Source organism: Misgurnus anguillicaudatus, chromosome 2 (assembly GCF_027580225.2).
Source record: "Misgurnus anguillicaudatus chromosome 2, ASM2758022v2, whole genome shotgun sequence".
NCBI classification, from domain to species: Eukaryota; Metazoa; Chordata; class Actinopteri; order Cypriniformes; family Cobitidae; genus Misgurnus; species Misgurnus anguillicaudatus.
This window is the reverse complement of record NC_073338.2, coordinates 34,770,351-34,793,163: the sequence shown is the minus strand read 5'-3', so window position 1 is coordinate 34,793,163 and position 22,813 is coordinate 34,770,351. Positions and strand designations below refer to the sequence as shown.

Sequence of the window (22,813 nt, the reverse complement as noted above, 5' to 3'; positions counted from 1 at the left end):
AGCGCGAGCTGGAAAACATCTACTCTCGTGACGCGCTGTGACGTCACACTCCGACAATGATGGCGGCTACGGGAGCTTCAGCCTCAGATATCAGACAGAAAGAGCAGCTGTCTAGAGCTCCTTTAGCCCTTTAAACCACTACTGCCAACATCCCGCAGTACTTTACAAACACACGAAGGGATAATGAGGAACAATCAGGTCTATTGTTTGTAAATTTAACTATATTTCCCCTGAAAATGTGTGTTGCGGAGCGGCGAAAACAGACGTTAATCTGAGGGCGCTTTTCAACTCGCGATGATTCACTGGTAATTTTCCAGCAGCGCGACTCTCTCCTCAGACAAAACATCTTGAAATATACATAAAAATGAAATTTACCGAGCACCTGTCTGCCCACATCACACCGGAGTGGAGGAAGCAATACATTCAATATGAGGTAAGAGTCGAAGCAAACCTTACGTTAAGCTATTTTACCTCAGTTTCTCTTTGTCTGGTTCAACTACGTTAACGTTAGTCGTAAAAAGCAACTGTTATTATTTTATAACGACTGGGGACAGATTTATCTCTGAATTTATCTGATTGATATCTGTCAAATGTCTGTAGGTTTGTCAGTAATAAATGAAAGCTAACAGCTGGTAGCTTTAATGCTATTCAATGTGAAAAGCAGTGATGCAGGTGAATCAGTCCAGATGTCTCGCATTGCTCGTGATCAAATCTGTTGTGTTTTTTATATAAAAATACTAATCCAATATAGCACATTTATTAGACTGATGTAAAAAGGTTTAACACCTCTATCATTTAAAGGATAGTTTACATGCTTATCCACTGCATACCTACATTTAATCCCGTTAAAAATACAAAACTCGTGATCAGCCAATTAAATCCAATGTTTTGGGTGCACATCTTGCTATATAGTTAAATGGAAGCCACTGTATGCTTTCATGCAACACTAATTTATATGTTTAATCCAATTCTCGTTATTCTTAAAGAATCTGGAGGGTAAATTGGTTAAGCAAGATTTGTTATAAAATTAACCAAAGTCTAGCACGGAGTTGGTTAAATTGTGCTAACACATTTTTGCATAGTTTACTTTGAAGAGGCAGTGAGGTTAACATTACAGTGAGCATGTGTGTTTAGATTGTATTACTTTTACTTGCAAAACCATGTTTTTCTGGTCTGTGATTACCTGTAGGATGTCATTAACAAATATATATATGCTCGTACCGACATTGGAAACCAATGCTTTACAGGTTGCAAAATTAAATTATTTCACATGAGCGCACAGGAGGCAGTTTTCTTTGTCTCTTACAGCGGGCCAGGTCTGAGTCGACAGGGCTTTAGTGTACTGGAGCTCTCCTTCAGGGTTTAATGGCCTGCACATAATGAGATTATTGCTTCCCCTCAGCCATTTTGCTAATTAATTAGTCATCATTCGAATTTCAGAGTTAAACACAATGTATTTTTGGTTAACGTGGGTGTATATATGCCCAAATCACATATAAAACAGTGTTAAAGATCACATTTGTAAGTAACCGGGTTTTATTTTCTACTTCTTTACTGATAATTTCTCTAAAATGTCTGAAATGTCTTCCTGCCATTATTTAGATCTTGTTGAGATCTTTTATTCTCTGTTTTTTTATTACTTAAGAGCTATAGTCTTGATTTGTTGTTATATTGTAAGCTTTTGCTGTGACCTTTAATTTGCGTCACACAGTCTCGACAAAGCTGATGTCAGCAAATTTAGAGATATGAGCATTTCTGCTGATTTTTTGGTTTTCTGTGTTGGTTATCACATGATTCCTGATTTCCAGAGAGAGGAGAAGTGAAAGAAATAGTTTTAAACTGCCTGGTAAAATATTATAGTAGCTGTGTTATACAGTGGAGATTACATAGGCAAGACTGACTGCGTGTTAAAAATCATATCCTTGGTCGTGGGAACGCAGTATAGACTGGCCTGTGTGCAGAGCTGTGCAGGCCTGCTGGTAAAACAAGTAAACATCCCTCATCCCACTGCCAGACTTCTCCCTCCTGGGCCATGATCTTGTCAGTTCCCTCTGAGCCAGTGTTTTTTACAGGAGTTTGTTTTTGTAATGGGGTGTTGACCTTCGTTCGACAACTGCAAAACGTACATTTGCTTTTATGCCTTTGGCAGCAGACGCTTTTACTCAATGTGAATTACAGTGCATTCCTGGGATCGAACCCACAACCGTATTTCGCTGCAAATGCAATGCTGTACTAGTTGAAAAACAGGAACATTTGTATTGCAAAACTGCTGTTGGTTAGAATTTGCATGCAATTATAGTCTAATTATGATTTCATCCAACCGTTGGTTTCTCTTATCAAATTTAACTTCAAGCTGTAACTCTAAAATATTAAAATGTTTTGTTGTGATGGCTGTACACTATTTTTACTGTGGAGTTACCTGCTGCAGACTGTCTCACAATAGTGGACCTTTGGCAGGGTCATCAGTTCATTCAGTTCAGCTCCCCAGATAAAAATCAACTCTGAATAACATGAGCTGTTAAAAATGAGATGTGATGTCATATGACATACAGTTGTGGACAAAAACATTGCACTCTTGGTAAATATGAGCAAAGAAAGTTGTGAAAATAAAGCTTTAAAGGACAAGTTCGGTATTTTACACTTAAAGCCCTGTTATCAGATTGTTTATGATGAAATAGAACGGTTTTGACTGAAATTTCGACATATGGGGCTGCCCAGAGAATTTTTGGGTGTTTGTGTTTCAGCTCCTACCTTTACAATAGGTTTAATGGTGCACTGGAACAATCCTTCCTAAAATGCATATTAAACTTTTGTTTACAAAGACGTGAAACTCACCGAGTGGTCAGGGGTGTTCACTGGTATGCTCACACAAAAATCGCTGCAAAATACGCATTCCTTCAGGTTTTATCGTAGTTTTTGCCAACTCCATTGACTTGTATTAGTTGTGCTGTGAGGTACGGTATTACTCCGCGCCGCCGCCGGGAACTTTGTTTCTATTCTTGCAATTGGCAAAGGCGGATTAGCCCCACCAGCTGGGCTGGAGTGTGTATTATTCAAGCTCTAAGCGGAAGAATATACGGGTGTGGGGCGTTTGGAAAAATAGGTCCACAAGTTAATAACGAATGCTAAAACAGCTGTTGGAAAGCATCTTTTAACGCGATTTTTGTGTGAGCATATCATTGAACACCCCTGACCACTTGATAAGTTTCACGTCTTTGTAAACGAAAGTTTAATGCATTTTAGAAAGGATTGTTCCAGTGCACCATTAAACACATTGTAAAGGTAGGAGCTGAAACACAAACACCCAAAAATTCTCGGGGCAGCCGCAAATGTCGAAATTTCAGTCAAAACCGTTCTATTTCATCATAAACAATCTGAAAACAGGGCTTTAAGTGTAAAATACAGAACTTGTCCTTTAAATAAAAAAGTCACAAAAATACACCAAGGTGACTAGAAACATGATGTTGTCAGGAGATAAATATTAAGTAACACAAACCCCTTATTCATTTATCACAATGGGTTAACCCAAAGACTATAGTTCTGATGTTCAGCGAAAGACTAGAATAGTTAAACCATAGATATGTTTATAAAACGGTTAGTTCCAATCCTTGATTCTGATTGGTCAATAGGTGTGCTTTATTCACGATAAAACACTGCTATTACTGCTTCACCCAACGGTTCTGTTTATCACTGCACCCTTAGCAACACCCTTAGCAACCACACATATCGTTTGTTGTTTTTATTTGAGCTTTGATGCATATTACACATTGGAACACATTTTTGTTCATGGTCAGGGACTATTTTTTCTAGCGGAAACAATGCATTTTTTTATTTAACTTCATGAAAGTTGCACTAATATTTTTTTTACTTTAATATTGTGTGGTAACTGTTTTATAAAAGCAATAAGGTACTCGAGGCAAGTGCTGTATCGTGAATAAGTAACGGCTGAAGGGGTTGCAGGCACTCCGCTTCGCGTCGTGCCTAACAACGTCCTTCAGCCGTTACTTATTCACGATACAGCACAGCCTCTCGTACCTTATTGCTTACATAAAGGCTAGATGTCTCGCCCGCGCTGCTGGTCAATTGAGTGGAACGTCCGCATTTGGCAGCCATCTTACCACAGTGGTAAGATGGCCGCCAGGTGATGACGTTAGAGACTCCGCCATAACACATCTATCCTTTATACATATCTATGTTTAAAACCATTAAAAAATTCACAATCAGGGCAATAACGAAGACGTTTAAATCAACTGGAGATGTTGCAAATCTGCCTGAAAGAGGACGTGTGTCTATACAGTATTGTATTAGTGCTCAGCAAGGAAAATAATTTAAGTGGCCAAAGATTCTCCAAGGATCACAGATGGAGATCTTTAGAAATCAGTTAAATATTGGGGTTAGAAAGCTTAAAAATAAAAGGAAAATAGCACCGCTATAACCACAAGTTGTTTGGGAAACAGTTTTAGAAAAAAATCTTTGCTCTCATGCAAAAATAAACTCCAGTATCCATACTGACTGAGTTCTGTGGCCATATGAAATGAAAAAAAGTTTATTGACCTCAGGAACGCAAGATAGCTTTGGTGCACAGTACACAGAGTTTAAAATGTGCTTCATGTCTTTAATATACCTCTGAATATTTATTGTTGTGAATCTACTTTTATACCAGAGGTCCTGGACATCATATTCAGATACATGGCATCAGATAAAAAATTCTAAACCTGACTTGCTCTGCTAAAAAAATTTTAATCGGTTGTGGTTAAATCTTCCATCCAATTTCTTAATTGGTTCAAAACAAAAACAAAAACATCAAAAATGGGTCACTAAGCACAAAAATCAAGGTTCTGCCACAGCCATCCCAGTTCCCTGATTTAAACCATACAGAAAATGACTGGAGTGAACTGAAGAGGAGAGATCATCAACATTTGAAGGGTCTGGAGAAATTCTGTATGGAGAGATCTAAGAGATCACGTGTCATGAATTCTTCAACCTCATCAGACATTATAATAGAAGACTCAGAGCTGTTGTTCTTGCATATAGAGGTATTTAATGAAGGGGGCCAATAATTGTGGCCAATGTCTATTTGAGAAAAAGCAGGCAAAAGCACGTTCATCAATCTTAGTTGGGTGCTCGACCAAAAAAATCGTTATTGCATTCTTATACTGTTGGCAACACCAAAGCTCCAAAAGTATCAAAAGATTTTATTATTAAAAACTATTGCATAGCGTGTAGGTAATGTTTCAAGCATGCATGCATCATCAACGTCTTTTTGAGGAAAAACATTTTCCCCCTGCACTTTCAAATATTTTTTATTAATGAAATATTGGATTTTTGTGAATTGTTTTAATTCATAGGTGAAACGTAGATTTATTTTTATAGCTTTCTGCTCACATTTACCAAGAATGCCAATATTTTTGTCCACAACAGTATGTTCAGCATACTGAACATCTTGTACTATCCCTTTTAGTTCAAGAAATTTAAATATGGTGTCTAAGGTCTATATTTGTACCACACCATTACCATGCTATAATTCGTGTCATTTGCTGAGGTTGGGCTGAGCTTGTGGTCACATTTTCTATGCTAAATGTAGAGGAAATTCTGCAGAATGAATTTGGTTATGGTATGGTTCTCTACTTGTATTAGTAGTCCCAAACATTATCAGATGAAAAAAGTCTGCCTTTTATTTAAATGTGTATTCAAAACATTCACAATATGTACATTCACAATTATATGTAGCAATGTTTTGAATTCACCTGATTTATCTGTTTCATTTGATTCTCATGCAGGCTGAGTTATAATAGGCGACTGCGTATTAAACATAACTTTCAAGTGCATTAATGTTTCGCCAATCATTATTGCATATTTAGGTTTTTAGCAATAAATAAATGGTTGTTGTTTCGATGGGTTTAGCTTTGCTTGTCCAATCTTACTACTTATTGACTCAGTAATATCCGGAAGTCATATTTTTCAGAATAGGCCAATGACAGCCTTTGTGATGGTCAGTAGCTGTTGTTTTTTTGTCACTTTTTCCTGTCAATATACTTTAGTGTAACAGTGATGAGTGATCACTAACAGAGGGCCAGCAAAATATTGATTGTGTTGTTATTGATTTGACTTCCACAGGCAAAATGACTGCCTCTACATGTTCCTCCATGACAGTATATGATCTTTGACCTACGGTGCTGTTAATGACAAATTTAACTCGCACAAACTTACAGAAATAAGTTACTCAAGTATAAATGTAATGCAGAATAAAATGCCTATAACCTGATGTGTCATGTGCATTATGTGAGACAATAGGCCTTCATGTGCAAAACAGGCTTACGTAATTTCTTTATAGCTAGATTTATAAACACAATATAACCCAATCACTCATGCTTATTGTAAAGCCTGTAAGTTTCTTCCCAGTAAGCCACTTTGTATCCAATGCATTGTCCTCTTTTATGTATTTGTCAAGGACACCTTGCAGTTTCCATAGAGGGTGTATCCAATCCTAGATTCTAGACATGGAGATCATGGAACAAAGTTAAAAACAGTTATTTCCTCTATCGTGTTTTTAGTACTTCCTCTTCTGTTCTCAAAAACTCATTCCTATGCTGTCTCACTCCATCTGTATCCTGGCAGAAGTTCCTTTGTCAGTCAGCATGGGCACTGGTCCAGTCACATGCTGCTGTGTAATATGAAATTTGTTTGACCTCTCATAATCTTCTTTTCTTTACAGGCTTTTAAAGATATGTTGTATGCTGCCCAGGATCAAGCCCCATCAGTTGATGGTAAATTATACTTACTGCACATACACTATCTTCTTATGTTGCCCCCATAGATGCATAGAAAACTTACTCTTTAACTTTATTTTGGAAACTCTAACTAAATTTAACCCACAAGCATAAATGATTGGTATTCAGAGGAGACAAGTTTTTCAGTCCTTTGTCAATGATTCAATCAAAGTAGATTGAATTGGTAAAAGGTGGGTTTGATACATTTCCGTGGTTAAATCTTTCAGTTTGATCATATTAGATGGTGCCCTATACGTTATTTCTCTCCTTCTCTCTCTTTCAACAGTGTATATTAGCATCATTAGCATGTCCAATTTATTAATCAGTCAAACTGTTGGTAATCATTATAAAGGGAGGGACAAAGGTTAGCATTGCGTGTTGTAAATTCACTCTGTCATAGGGTGTCACAGTTTTATCAGATAAGAGCAGAGCAGAAAGCTGAGTTTGCATTAGCATCTCTAATTAGAGCCCAGTTAAAGTTTGTTTTTCCCCATGTGTCCATATTTTCATCAAACCGTGTGTAATAGTATATTCTGAAAATGCTTTGCTTGCAGGTCACCGGTGTTTGTACAACAACATACAATTGCTAATGGTTTCATGGCCCCATTCACCTGAATGTTTTCATACAAAAAGCTTTGTTTTGGGTTCAGTTTGTGCTGTTTCAGCAGCTACAGAATCTCATTTGATGTCATGGTACTTTCTGTTTTCTTGCTTGGATATCAGTAATTGTAGGCCTGAATGCTGGGTGGGGACGAGACTTGGATCTCAGTAATGATTTTAAATCAAATTTACTCTAGCATTTTGTGCATTTACAGTGTTTTAGGTTTAGTTGGCAACAGCATAGTTTCAATACTTGTACTGTATACAAGACAGGACAATCCAATGTTTGATAATAAACAATGTAATACACATTGTGATACACAAGTCATGCATCAGTTGCAGTGTAATAAAAATGTGCAGAGAAGCTCTGCGTGTCCGTAGGCTTCGTTTTGGTCTGCACCTCATATTTTGTGCTATAAGAAATATCGGCCTCCGAGTTTGTGCTGATTAGTTAACACACTTTAAATGCTGGTCATTGAGTGATTAAGTATTAATAAGCATGTTTGAAGGATCGTTACAACATAATGAGAAAAAGTGTTACAAATATATGATGGTTCAGCACAGTCCTATACCCACACAAAGTCCCCAAGGCCAAGTTTGCTTGCTAGTGCAAAGTAGCTCCAAGTCCACATTTCATATCAAGGCCTTACATTCAACTAAGATGTAGGCCTACAGATAGATATGTATAATAAAGGCTAGATGTCTCGCCTGCGCTGCTGGCCAATTGAGTGAAACGTCCGCATTTGGCGGCCATCTTACCACAGGCAGCTCTAGTTGAGTTGTAATGGTGCAGGTACTTTTAAATGACCACAACTTGCGTAATTTTCTATCAATTTTCAAACGGTTTGGTTTGTTATAAACATCAAAGATGTATCTATGACACTGCATACTTATACTAAAAAACATTAATGAAACATGTTGAAGCATCCAGAATTATAGTGTTAAAGGAATAGTCTACTCATTTTCAATATTGAAAATATGTTATTACCTTAACTAAAAATTGTTGATACATCCCTCTATCATCTGTGTGCGTGCACGTAAGCGCTGGAGCGCGCTGCGACGCTTCGATAGCATTTAGCTTAGCCCCATTCATTCAATGGTACCATTTAGAGATAAAGTTAGAAGTGACCAAACACATCAACGTTTTTCCTATTTAAGACGAGTAGTTATACGAGCAAGTTTGGTGGTACAAAATAAAACGTAGCGCTTTTCTAAGCCGATTTAAAAGAGGAACTATATTTTATGGCGTAATAGCACTTTTGGGAGTACTTCGACTCGCCTGAAAAGTCCGCTCCCCTTCTCACTCTCATAATGGGAGAGGGAGGGTGTTACTGCGCCGAGTCGAAGTTCTCCCAAAAGTGCTATTATGCCATAAAATATAGTTCCTCTTTTAAATCCGCTTAGAAAAGCGATACGTTTTATTTTGCACCACCAAACTTGCTCGTACAACCACTCGTCCCAAACAGGAAAAACGTTGATGCGCCCGGTCACCCCCAACCCCACCTCCAAATGGCACCATTGAATGAATGGGGCAAAGCCAAACGCCATCGAAGCGTCGCAGCGCGCTCCAGCGCTTACGTGCACGCACACAGATGATAGAGGGATGTATCAACAATTCTTAGTTAAGGTAATAACATATTTTAATATTGAAAATGAGTAGACTATTTCTTTAATAATAACGTTTGTAAGAAACCAAACCATTTGAAAATTGGTGGAAAATTGAGCAAGTTATGGTATTTTAAAAGTACCTGCACCATTAAAACTCATCGCTGCCTGTGGTAAGATGGCCGCCAGGTGATGATGTTAGACACTCCGCCGTAACACATCTAGCCTTTATTATACATATCTATGGTCCTACATATCAACTCCAACGGCATCAGCTAATTCATAGTAGTCATCCATTTATCCTTTTACAGATGACTACAAGCTGACACTTTTCATGTCTGATAACCCCCCCCCGTATATCAAACAGCACGAATTCCTCTGTCTTTGTATGATAGCAGTATCCACCTGAAGATGACGTAGACTGACCTGCAGTCCGTCAGTGTAAAGATACTCAGCTACTGAAAGCATGTAATGCGTAGTTATCCCTGGCACCAGCGTGTAATTAAATAGCTTTGTCAGGATTTTATCACCTAAACATAAGTGATAAAAAAACCTTTGTCTCAGTTGTAATGTCCTGCTATCTATTAGAGCTCCCGGGACTCAGCCAAAGACCAATAGCTGTTGGGAACCTTATACGGCTTGTTCCAGCTCACAGATAAGCAATGATTTAGATCCAAAGGTTACAGCACACACACATTCAGATGCCCATTTTTCTTACAATAGTGCTAAAGCTCTCAGAAAGCCATAATAGTGCACACTGAGTGTTTTGCTAAAGCTGTGGGATGAAGGTAGTTGTGATTATCTAGAAATTACTGTAATCTTCTGTCAACCTTTGTGGCTTTTCTGGGTGGTGGTAGGGGTAGTTAATGGGATTTTTTAAGTGAAGCTATGATTTCAAAGGGAAAATTACACAACCAGGGTTTTGGTTAATAAGATGCTGATTTTTTTTTTGATGACGAATGTTAAAAATGCCGGCGTATGAAGTCAGAAACGTGTAATTTGAAGAGTTTTAGCTTGCTGAATTCTGAATATGACGGTCTTCATTTGTCAGTGCTTGACAGTTTTGGGAGTGAGATCCTCTTCAGATTTCTTAATGGAAATGACTGGTTTTACCCCATTATGCAGTTAACACCCAAGCTGCATAATAACGTTTTAGCTAGTTTTGTTTAAATTTAACGCAAATGCCAAAAGCTGTGGTTGACCTAACTAAATAAACATCTGTTTACACTGTATTTAAAAAATTAAAGTAGGGCTGGGACGATAGATAGTCAATCCCTCCTGAAAAACGCGATTATGCAATTGCATGATTCAACGCATAAATTGCAGATTTCCTTAAGCAAAATGTGCAGGGCGTGCATGATTTCATCCCTGCATTTTCAGAGCAAAAATCACACATGTCTTAGCAGAAAGTTGAAAAATGTCGCATTTACTTTGCACAAGCGCAGCCATGTCCCTTGTTGCCATGAAAACGTTATGAAGTGACGTGATTATGTGGCATGAACATCATTGAAAAGCTGCAACAATCACAAAAAAACTCGTGTTTTTCTGGAAGGACTGGATAGTGCAATTCTGCTTGCAATGCTTCTCAATGGATTACACTGAAATGCTGCTACATCCAAAAGCCAGAGGGCACTCTCGTGCAGAAACTCAATATGTGCCGCAGAAGAAGTACCATTTAAACCAGGGGGGCAGGGTTTCATATTTTGTTAAAGCTTCCCCGGGCCCGCCATTGATTAGCGGACCCCCACCTGCTCTTAGCATGACATTGACTTCCACTCATTTTGGTGTCACTTTACATCTGAGGTGTTTAAAGACTCCATTTCTCCATTAATTATTTCTAAAGAAACACGAAAATGTATAAAAGGCTCCATTTTCTTGTATCTTACGTTATGGCCCAGTAGAAGCAGTTTTTGTAAAAATAGGCTAACGATTGCGTCATAACCTGCGACTCTCTGTCGCACAGTAGAGAAATTACCGTATGGACAGGAGGAGAAGCTTGCAGACAATCTTTTAAAAATTAAATAAATTTGAAAATAAATAAATACTATGCAAGGTGACAAAATAATGAATCAGAATACTTACCTCTATGATTTAAACACACAGCTCCACGAAATGCCTATAAGCATATTTATATTGCTGGTCATCAAACCTTTACAGGTATTTTTATGATGGCAAAGAATTTTTATGATTATGTTTGAAGAGTGTTGCTTTTTTGTTGTTTTAAACAACTTAAACACAGTGATTTTTTTAGATTGATGAGGACTTCCTACTGATCAAAGAGCCATAATACATGAAAGAGCTGTGCATAATATCGCCTTATCGATTAAGAATCGATATAAGACAGTATAAATCGGGATTAAGCATCCCAGACCTAAATTAAAGAAATGTATTATCCATCGTCAATGCTGTTCATTTTAAACCTGACAGTAATACTTGTCAATAATAATGGTCAATAATTCACAGTTATAAGTGGATGGCATGAATCTCAAAATGGTATAAAATTGGCCAATTATTTGGCCTGGTCTATAACAAGTACAGAAATTGCAGTGTTGCGTGTTGTTCACTTTTAGAAAAAAAGGTGCAAAATACTTTTTGAAAAGGTCCTAATATGTACTATTTTGGTACAGATATGTACTTTTTTTGAGGTACCAGTATGTACTTTTAGGTGCAAAAGTGTATTGTTTGAAAAGGTGACAACTTTTGTACCTTCTTTTATCTTTTTTCTGAGAGTGAAGATTTGCATAAAAAATTCTTACTATAATGCTCTCTTATTCACTGGAAAAGTTCCCAAGTTAAGTTCCCAAGCGCAAAGCCGGTTTATTTTCTCTCCCAGGATCTCCAGCTGAAAGAGAAAGCTGTGTATGTTCATCCCTGCCGAGCAGATATGAAACTGAGCTGTGTGTTTTCATAACAGGCCAGACACAATGACCCAACGAAAGGTCTCACTTGGGAGGGTTACTCAAACCACAACACGGAGAGATTCCCTACTGTAGAGCTGGCACAAACCAGTTTTATCATTGGAAAAGTACTCACACATTTTGTTTGTTATTTAACCTGAACCCTTTCACTCCTAGTTATTGTCTTCTATACTTGGCCTTACAATAGACTTACTAAAGCTACCTCTGTTATCTCTTAAATACTTAGACACTTTACATTAATTATTTCAGGCAGATTAAAAACATGTTTTTAAAGGAACACGCCCACATTTTGGGAATTTAGCTTATTCACCGTACCCCGCCAGAGTTAGAAAAGTCCATTATACAAACCTTTTTCATCCCCGTGCATGCAGTAGCTCTGTCTGACGCACGTCATGCACCCACTGCTAGATTAGCTTAGCACAAAGACTGGAAGTAAATTGCTCCAGCTAGCTTTGTCTTCAGAGAAAATAGTTCCCAGTATGTATACGATTAAAAGATGGCTGTGTCTCTCATGACCTTGTTATTTGTACACGGTGTGACTATACAAATCACATGTAAATAGGAAAATGTTTGCGTTATTTGGTCACTTATTGGAGCAGTATGCTAGCTGGAGCCATTTACTTCCAGTCTTTGTGCTAAGCTAAGCTAGCGGGGGGTGCGTCAGATAGATTTGCGGCACCTGCGGGGATGAAAAAGGTATGTATGCACTTATCTAACTCTGGGGGATACGGTGAATAAGCTACATTCCCAAAATGTGGGCGTGTTCCTTTAAATAATAAAGAGCTCCAATATTTTTGTTTGACACAGCTGATGCTGGTAACAGGATCTGGTCAGTCAAACAGCCTTGTTTTGAAAGTGTAGGATTATGGGATGTTTTTGTGCTGATTCAAACACCGCTGAGAGTTCCCTCAAAGGACAGAACTTGCTGTACGAATACACCAGATAGATGTGTGTAGTGATGTATGCAAAGTAAACTTCCCTGTCCCTCATTTAGCACAGAAGATTCAGTCTGCAAACATAAGTGACAATACGCAAGTGTTACATTCATAGCGCATCTCCCCACTTGACTGGTGTGAAAACCCCAACTCAAATTAGTTAAGTTGGAAACAATACTTCTAAAAATGTTATTATAAGCAGTGAGTCATTTCCTAAAGTCTGCGAGTGTTTTTGCTCATGGGAGCACTTGTGCTTATTAACAGTCACATTGAGTAATGGCCTGTCTGTCTGGACAGTATCAGCCACACTCGGTGTCAGTGCGATCTGTGTTTTGTCCATCAGATGTGAAATGTCACACAGTCTCTAATAGTGTCACTCTATTTACTGTTAACAGAAACAGAGTAATTTCCTCCACCCTCGAAGCGTAAATGTTTAAAGTTATGACACAAACTGTTATTATTGTTGTGATTTGAAAACGCATTTACTTCATTAGCTTTGACTGGCACTTCACACGCTGTGGAAGTTGAAAACAGATAATATTATTAACACGGTAACAAGTGTATTGTAATGTACGTTTACATAAGCCTCTGCAATAGGGTTGGAAACCATTGTTTCTCTGTTTTTAAGAATGCTGCATTGAATTGGCTCTTGTTGTGGTAAAATAAAGACCTTATCTAAATGCACGCGATGACTTGAGCATCTCACAGAGCTAGTGATCTCAGAAATTGTGATGTCAACTAAGAATAGATTTTCTGTGGCTACTTTATAGCCAGTAATTTAGATCCAGAGGACATAGTTACTATAGTTGCTGAGGGTTCACTGCTTATTTTTCCCATCCATCTAACAAACACACACAAAATAATAAAATATGTTTGCTCTCTAGGTTTTCCACAGTTTTCTTCTGTTGTTGTGTTGTTTTTTGTCTTTTTTACTTTTTCACACTTGCTTCTTGCTTTTAGTCACAGATGAAGACACAGTCAAGAGATACTATGCCAAGTTTGAGGAAAAGTTCTTCCAAACATGTGAAAAAGAGCTGGCCAAAATCAACACTTTCTATTCAGGTAACAATGTTTAAACATTGCACTTGTCTCACGGTTTGCATCAGTTGTTTCTATATTTCATGTCATTGGTATTTACAGTCACAAATCACCCTTTACACCAAGATAAAACTTCAATAACACAGACGTTAAAACTTGGCAACACTGTGAGAGCCAGGACTTCCATTACCGTATTGTCCCGAATAGAAGACAACCTTGATTATAAGACACCCCCCTATTCAGAGTGTACTTTTTGGGAAAAAAGCTTTTTGAAGACCAACTTTTGTATTTTATAAAGAAAATGCTTTAATTTCAAAATATCAAAGGGGACCAGTTTGGTTGCCCAAATTCTTTAATACTTTTCATATGGCATACAGTAACATATGAAGAGTTTGGTTCCAAAACGCGATAAACGCCATTTTTTAAAAAAATTAGTTGCTGCAAAAATTAGTATTATATCAGGTAAGTATTTAAAAGCAAATAATTAATTTTACGCAAAATCCAATATCCGCCGTGTTATTCTGTCATCTTTTCTACCTTTTTTCCCAAAATGCGATGAACGCCCCTCCTCCTTTTAAACAGAACGCAATAAATCCATTCCAGAAATTACAGCCCACCGTTCACGCAATGTAAACAAACAATGGCGTCAAAATCGATCGAAATTAAGTCACAACCTCTGGAATCGTCGATGCTGCTACGCCCTCATGTAACGTCATTTACCATCTAATCTGAGGTACTGAGCACAATGTTTTACGTCTTTTCTGACTTCTGGCGCGAACACACGGTGTACAGCGCTATTATTAGCCTTTCATTGATAAAACTAAAGCGGCTGATCTCCGCAGTTTCATTTTGCAAGCACGTGAAAGTTGCGCGATCTTATTTCATCAATTGCGCTGAAAATTCAGAGAAAGCTGTAACATATGCATGTACAAAACACTGTGCAGCATGTTTACTTACAACACAAGCATAATATTAGTTCGCGTTTGTAAAGTACTGACAGGAATGTTCATCTGACAGGAAGTTTTGTTTTATCAGATATGTGCGTGTACCATATTTTTTCACTGGCAGCCCAACTAACATGGCAGGGCATCTCGGGGTTCAAGGTCAGATATTATATTTCATAAAAGTCAAGTCGAAAAATGGCATAGCATTTTTTTGTGCTTTCAAAAAAAGGTAAGAATCGAATCGTGACATTAGAATTGAAAATGTAACCGAATCGAGGATTTGACGAACCGTGAAACCCCTTACAAGGCTGCCTATCTCATTGTGAAAAAAACACATAGCCTATGAAAGGATTAGTCCATTTTTTTCCCAAAATGCTGATGTCTTTCTTTGTTCAGTTGAGAAGAAATTATGCTATTGTAGTTTCAAAAGACGTATGCGAAACTACGCCCCAGTGTTTACAAGTGTGGAGAAAGACGACCGCTCCGATGTTTTTGTATGTCGAATGATACTAACTAATGTCTTTGTGTCAGTTTATTGTTTAAAATGGTCCGCGAATGTGCGTTTCATATATGTAACACGTGACCTTTCCACGTTATTGCGCAATTACGTGAGGTCACGCTGGCGTGTCATCGGACCGGAGGAAGACGAGAAGTTGTGGTTTAAAAGTGCATATTTTTTATTTTTCTTGCAAAAAATTACAATGGTTTCGCTAGATAAGAACGACTGTAGTGTATCAGGTTACTTTAGTCCAGGTGAACTTGTTTATGTGTTATTGTTGCCACCTACCACATTTTTGCAGGTGTACAGAATGATTGATGTGCAATTGTCTAGAGCTCAAATACAAGACTGTCTTATATGTGGGACAATACAGTATATTCGGACTGCTATTCTTTCATTATAGACCCCCCCCACCAAAAAAATGTATTCTCTTTTTCCGTCTCACACTATTCTACTCTTATTTCTAACTATGTCCATATGGTGTCTGATAAATTGCTTAGAGAGAGTTTATATTCAATAATGCAGTGTTTGTAAAGTCAATAAATTGTAACAAATTTTGCTTTTGCAGTGTGACGTATTCCAAAGTGAAAAAGGAAAATGGTTTATGACGGATTTAATTGTGAAAACCGGGCTTTACAATCGCCATTGATGACATCAGTCAAAAAGCTTATATGCGATGCAGAGAAAGTTTACAAAAAAAAACTTACAAAGACAAAATTTTTTATGTAATAATGTGAAAAATTTGCATTACAGACTGACTATTAACAATGTTTTGTCTTCATTCATGATACAGAGAAGCTTGCAGAAGCCCAGCGACGTTTTGCCACTCTACAGAATGAGCTGCAGTCGTCTCTGGATGCGCAACGGGAAAGCAGCCGAGCTACGGACCTACGGCGACGGCGCGCCGTCTTCCACCTCTCGCATCAGGAGCGCAGTAAACATCGCAATATCAAAGACTTGCAGCTGGCCTTCAGCGAGTTTTACCTCAGCCTCATCCTGCTTCAGAACTATCAGGTCTGAAAACACATGACGTTTTGTAACAGGGTAATGAATGTCTATGTTGGTACCACAATCTCGATAATGCATTTAGTGCTGCAACGACGCGTCGACCTCATTGATTACGTCGACTACGAAAATACGTTGACATGCGTAAAATGCGTCGGCGTGTCACGCTGTTTACATTAATCTCGCGTAATGGCGGCTTCTGCTCCTGGCAGTGTTTTCCATACATTTATTTGTTTGTGTGCGCCACAAAATCAACAATGGTCGCAACATTTACATTTTTATTTTCATTTAAAACGGCTTCATTTATTGTTGTGAGCACTCGGTGGTTCCTCTCTTGTGCACGCGCTCTCTCTCTCTCTCTCTCTCTGCGTGAAGCCCCTAGACAGTGCCTCTCATACATGACACTGAGTGAAAGAATTAAAAGTTGGATGTGTTTTCCATGCGGATTCCTCTGTGTACTCGATTTTCACGTAAACGTCAGATGTTACTGACAGAGAAGAAGGCTGATTCGAGTTTATCATGAAAGGTTAGCAGTGTTTTCTCACACACACTGGTTCTCTATGTGCTTGTGCGTGAGCTCTCTCTCTCCTATGCCCGCGCATGCCTTCTGTAGTAACTCTGTGTAATGGCAATTTTGTAATTTGCACCGAATTGTCTGCATTGTCGCGTTTATAAATCAAGATTTTAGTAACTTAGTAGTTAAAGTAACAGCTGGTTGGATTAAACACAAGGTTATTGGGTCATGTTTAGTCACTATTTTAATAGTCTTTGGGGTGGTTTCCTGGACAGAGATTAGCTTAAGCCAGGACTAGACCTTAGTTTAATTAGGAAATATAATTAGTTTAAACAAACATGCCTTACTAAAAACATTACTTGTGTGCATTTTGAGGCCAAACTAAGGGCACTGATGTATTAAAAGATATGTCACTGCAATATGTTTTCAGTTTGAACAGCTCTTATATTTATTTTAGTCTAGCTCTAGGACTAGTCTATTCCCTGTCTGGGAAAACGCCCCTATATGTCTGACAACAGAACAGATAATATGTGAAAATAGCATTCAGTTGTGTTAAAATACAATAAAACAAACAATGACTATCAGATCAGACAAAGAGTAGAAAAACAGATTATCCAACAGATTAAATAGCTAATCAAAAAAAGAACACTTTATTAATAAAAAAAATAATCGTTAGAGTAGTCGACTAATCGGAAAAATAATCCCTAGATTAGTCGACAGAAGAAATAGTCGTTTGTTGCAGCTCTAAATGCATTACAATCATTTTTCTATCCAGTCCTGTCAGTTAAGCGTTGCTAACTTTTAAACTGGCTCTTTGGTTTTTCTGATTCTCAGCAGTGCTTTTGTTAGTATTCATGTTAAATGGATTTTTATTTGTTTCTCTCTGTCAGAATCTTAACTTCACAGGCTTTCGTAAGATTTTAAAGAAACATGACAAAATCTTTGAGACGGTGCGAGGGGCAGATTGGCGTGTGGCCCACGTGGAAGTGGCTCCTTTTTACACATGCAAGAAGATCACTCAGCTCATCTCTGAAACCGAGGTACTGTACGGCAATCTTCTCACATTAAACAAAAGTCAGACTGTGACTGACTATGTAACGAGCAGTGGTTAGTTTTTTTTTTTAATGACATGTTTTTCAAACTTCCAGGCCCTTGTCACCACAGAGCTGGAAGGAGGAGACAGACAGAGAGCCATGAAAAGGTTACGAGTGCCTCCACTGGGTGCAGCACAGGTATGACATCCTATAACCTTTACCCTATAACTTTCACTTTTTTATTGGATAAGAAAGGACCTATCATTGACGCTCTGCCTTGTCTTTTATTTAGCCCGCACCATCATGGACGACTTTCAGAGTTGGACTCTATTGTGGAGTCTTTGTCGCTTTAATCGTCACAGTCATCATCACAGGTAGACCGTTTTAAACTCTTCCAGCAGATCTTGCTTTAGCCAAGGGTTCTGTTGTTTTTGTCATTCCTGTCATTTTACTGGGTTTTCATCATGTTTTGCACATGCGCAGGTGTTGTAAAGCTGGTAACAGGAGAAGAGAAGAATGTGTGGCCTCTAGTAAGAATTTATCGTGGTGGTTTCCTGCTCATCGAGTTCCTTTTCTTGTTGGGCATCAACACGTATGGCTGGAGGCAGGCTGGTGTGAACCACGTCTTAATATTCGAGCTCAACCCTCGGAATAACCTGTCCCACCAACATCTCTTTGAGGTAACACGAGATCTGTCTTCTGAGCTCAGTGCAGTAAAGTATATGTTATTTATATCCTTTTAATGCCATACAAAGGGTTATTTTAAACCACATGGTATGCATGAATGAAGCTATTTTATGAAAGTATGATATAGTGGGGGTTATGACATTTTAGAACAGTGTTACAATGACATTGGTTTAATATGCTTAATCCTGGAGTATAGTTTTTATGCTGTTTTTTATGCAAAGCATAGTTTATTTGACTAGTACATGTAAGCAAACGTTAGAAAATGCTACATTCTCCTGTATCGGCATGAGTGACCTATGTATACAATGTATGCACAGTTACAAAAATCCAGTGGTGCATGTAATGTGCACTAATGTATACTGTTCTGCAGACGAAATTTGCGCACTTTACGCAAACCTTTAAATATGCGTGAAAACAGAACTATACCTGTATCTTTGAGACGAAAATGGTTGTTTATATCTATATCAGTCCTTAGTAATCTTGGTTCAGATTTGAATAAGATTTCAGTTACGAGTGTCTTTGCATGTTTTTATTACATTTATAATTCAGATAACTAAAGAGCACTTATTGTCGATTCACGTTTTTTTAATTTTCTTTGGTGTTTAAGTGTGTATTAGTACGTTACCGATATGCAAAAGGTACAAATCCCAAAGTAAACGATGACAAGAGTTGTCATCTCCAACGTAAATCTAATTTCTTGGACTACAAGAAACACACAGATTTTAGGCAACAGTTTACTTCCTGGGATTGGTGATGTAGACATTATCATAACTTCTCCCGCTTCAGGCTTTGAAACGTGGTAAGGAGCGTCACATTTCTGGCTGACGTCAGAGGTATTCAGGCCAATCACGACGTACAGATTAGCTGGCCAATCAGGGACACTGCGCTTTTCAAATCTGTGCATTTCAGGAAGAGAGTGAAATCTGGAGCTACAAAAATGTACTGTATGTTGAAAATAATGTGTTTTGTTAACCATAAAATACGTGAACACATTGTATTATACCAAATACACAGAATAACGTTGTTTTTAGCAATGAAATAGCTGCTCTTTAAACAATTGAAACAAAAATGAACATTTTGGACGAAAGGGTGTTCAAAATTCTGTTGATTCTTTGACTCAAACTCCTAATTTAACTTGAAAAATAAACTTTTTTGATATTAAAGTAGTATCGTGACCGCTAGTTTTTGACTTTAATAATTAGCAGTGATGTGTACCCATCACATTTTTTTGTCATGCTGAAAGCTATATTACATTTGAAGAGACAGATTTATGTTACTCTGTGTTTCCTTCTAGATTGCTGGTTTTCTCGGTGTTCTTTGGTGTGTCAGTATTTTGTCCTGCCTCTTCGCTAAGGACATAAAAATCCCTATACAAGCAAACCCTCTCGCGCTCTATGGATTCTTCTTTTTATTCCTCATCAACCCTTTCAAAACCTGCTACTACAAATCTCGCTTCTGGCTGCTCAAATTGCTGGTAAGGATCCCATAGCGGTTTTATTCAATGATATACGAGTGTGCTTTCATACTCAGGAGTTTTATTAGCATTCTGTTAGGTTTGATTGAATATGCTTCATTTGACGTTTCTTCTCCCAATTTGTTGTCCATCTTTTTTTATGTAGTTTCGAGTGGTCACAGCTCCATTCCACAGAGTTGGCTTTGCAGATTTCTGGCTGGCTGACCAGTTGAACTCTCTAGTAGTGGTTTTAATGGACCTAGAGTACATGATATGCTTTTACGGCATGGAGCTGAACTGGAAGACGACTTATGGACATATAGAGATTATAAATGGTAAGTTATTTGTCACTATCCAGGTGTTGTAAAGTCTGATGTAAGGTGTTGTAGAGCAGTGTTTCTCAACCAGTTATTTTGAACTGACAGTATTCGTCAGAAAAACACTAATGTCTCAAGTAACTTCCCTTTACTTGTCACTGTTCTCTGTGTGTTCCCACACATGCATCCACAGCTTGTGACAGACGTGAGAAAAACCGTGTCCGGCCTGTGCACGTCCTCCACTCGCAACATAGAAATTACAAATAGTGCGATCGGCTTAAGTATTAAAAATTAATATGATGTTGAAGCCATACACATGCCCCAAATCAGAAATATGCTGCTACATCATGCTTTGAAAGTGCACGGAAATTGCATTTGTGGGCACTGAAGGCTGGTTTTTGAAAAGCAAGTGATATACTCGATAATATAATTTTGCACATTGATAAAACAACAACAATGATATTGCAAAAGTTAAATCTTGCACAACCGTAGTCTAGTAATACAAAGCTCAAGTTTAATTTATTTTCTAGAAATTATGAGTAGGGGGCCTTCAAACATTGTTGTGGACAATGGGGGGAGGGGGTTTGAAGGTTGAGAACCCCTGATCTAGAAGGTTTAAAACAAAAATATGAAGCTTATCTATGTCTATAGACCTTTTATCAGTGGCACTACTGAACTTCTGGTTACTAATGATGGACTTACTGTAGTCCAGTGGTCTCAAACATGGGTTTCCCGCACAGAGTCTGAGACCAAAGCACATTCTATTAATAGCTTAAATTTTTATATATGAAGAGTTTGGTTCCAAAACACAATAAATCCATTTTGACTAATTTCGGTAAAAATGTGTTTTCTATACCAAGAAAGTGACAAGATGAAAACCACTATTTTCTGTTACAAACTTTCAGATAGCATCTTTAAGTTGTAATAACATTAAAAATTCAAATCCAGAATTTGATTTTCAAAGATTTATTATAAAAACTGATTATTTTTTATTATAAATCTATTGAATCAATATATAAATGTGCATTCATCTTTGCCATGTAATATTCATTTAGTTGACTAGTGGTATACACTGATTAAAAAAGAGAACACTTTGTCATATTAAGAACATTGCCATTGCTGCTGTCATCCTTGGGATGTCATCGCTGAACTTTTTGGACAGCAATCAGCTGTAAAATGTTTTGGTCCTGCTCGATTTTCTTTGACTTTTCGGGTAAAATAATGGAAAGTTTTTCATAAAATCCCTGGGGTCAATGTGTTAGCATGACAGAAGCTTGATGCTGCCGTGTGAGAAAAAGCACGTAAATTATTAGATTCTGATGGCTTATGTTTCTTCTCCGCCACAGAAAACCATCACAGGTTTATAATACAATCACAAAGTACAAAGAAGATGAGGAAAACTAGGTGTATTCAATGCACCGTCATTGTGGTTTACAATGTGTGGAATGGTGCGCTGTTATTTGTTGAGCGGATTTATTGCATTCTGCAGAGAAGGAGTGGCGTTTATCACATTTTGGGGAAAAAAGGGAGAAAAGATGACAGAATAACACGGCGGATATCAGATTTTACATAAACTTAAGAATTTACTTTTTAATACTGACCAGATACAATACTGATTTTGATGGTAACTATAAAAAATGCATTTATCTCATTTTGGAACAAAACTTTGTTTCCTCATTTATTTTTATGTATTAGCATGGTAAATTATGTATTTATTAATGTTAACATTTTAAACAATGTTATATTATTCTATTTAGGGATGCTCCGATCAATGCCGATCTCCACTAATAATACGTGTCCGAATCGGACAGCCGATCTAATTCACATCTATTTCATGTACTATGTCTTTTGATCAGTAAGTCCTTATCTATCTAAAATCACTGTTTGTTTGAGTTCTTTATAACATGCATGAAAAAGCAACACTCGTCAAACATAATCATTATACATATTCTTTATTATCATGAAAATACCTGAAAAAGTTAGAAAAACAGCAATATAAATAAATCCTTAAGACATTTCCTGGTGCTGCATGTCATCATAGCTGCGTGTGTATCATTCTTTGCGCATTCGGAGTTTCTGCACGAGACCGCCTCCTGGCTTTTGGATGTAGCGGCATTTCAAAGAAGCATAGCACATTTCATTAAGAAGCATAGCAAGCATTATCGGCCGATCGATCGGAGCATCCCTAATTATATTTATTATATCATAATATTAAAATAATGCGTAATACAAAACATTTTGAGTAGACTATGTCAAAAAAGTAACCCTCCAGATTTCATTCAATGTGAAAGCCCTTGCTTAAAAAAAAGGCTGGAGACCCCTGCTGTAGACACTGTGTAATGTAAAGTGTATAATTACCTTACGGTGTCTAAAGCTAGGTACACTCCAAGCCGATGGTTTGGCAGGTTTTGAGCATCATCTGATTTAATTTTTTGGTGTTTTTGCGACGTAAGTCATCGTCTGGTTTTCAACATCGGGAGGCGGATTTTTCGGA

The 22,813-nt window shown here is 37.7% G+C and overlaps 1 protein-coding gene across 1 annotated transcript in view; it reads left to right on the top strand.

Annotated features, from left to right (window-relative positions):
* Nucleotides 1-35: 35 nt before the first annotated feature.
* xpr1b (xenotropic and polytropic retrovirus receptor 1b) overlaps nucleotides 36-22,813 on the top strand; it is a 28,192-nt gene continuing 5,414 nt past the window's right edge. The window contains exons 1-10 of the mRNA XM_055202878.2: nucleotides 36-433; nucleotides 6,716-6,767; nucleotides 13,789-13,890; nucleotides 16,103-16,323; nucleotides 17,719-17,868; nucleotides 17,977-18,060; nucleotides 18,155-18,236; nucleotides 18,346-18,542; nucleotides 19,844-20,023; nucleotides 20,169-20,337. Coding sequence (XP_055058853.2) covers nucleotides 365-433; nucleotides 6,716-6,767; nucleotides 13,789-13,890; nucleotides 16,103-16,323; nucleotides 17,719-17,868; nucleotides 17,977-18,060; nucleotides 18,155-18,236; nucleotides 18,346-18,542; nucleotides 19,844-20,023; nucleotides 20,169-20,337 — 1,306 coding nt within the window. The 5' untranslated portion in view covers nucleotides 36-364. The remainder of the gene's footprint in view (nucleotides 434-6,715; nucleotides 6,768-13,788; nucleotides 13,891-16,102; nucleotides 16,324-17,718; nucleotides 17,869-17,976; nucleotides 18,061-18,154; nucleotides 18,237-18,345; nucleotides 18,543-19,843; nucleotides 20,024-20,168; nucleotides 20,338-22,813) is intronic.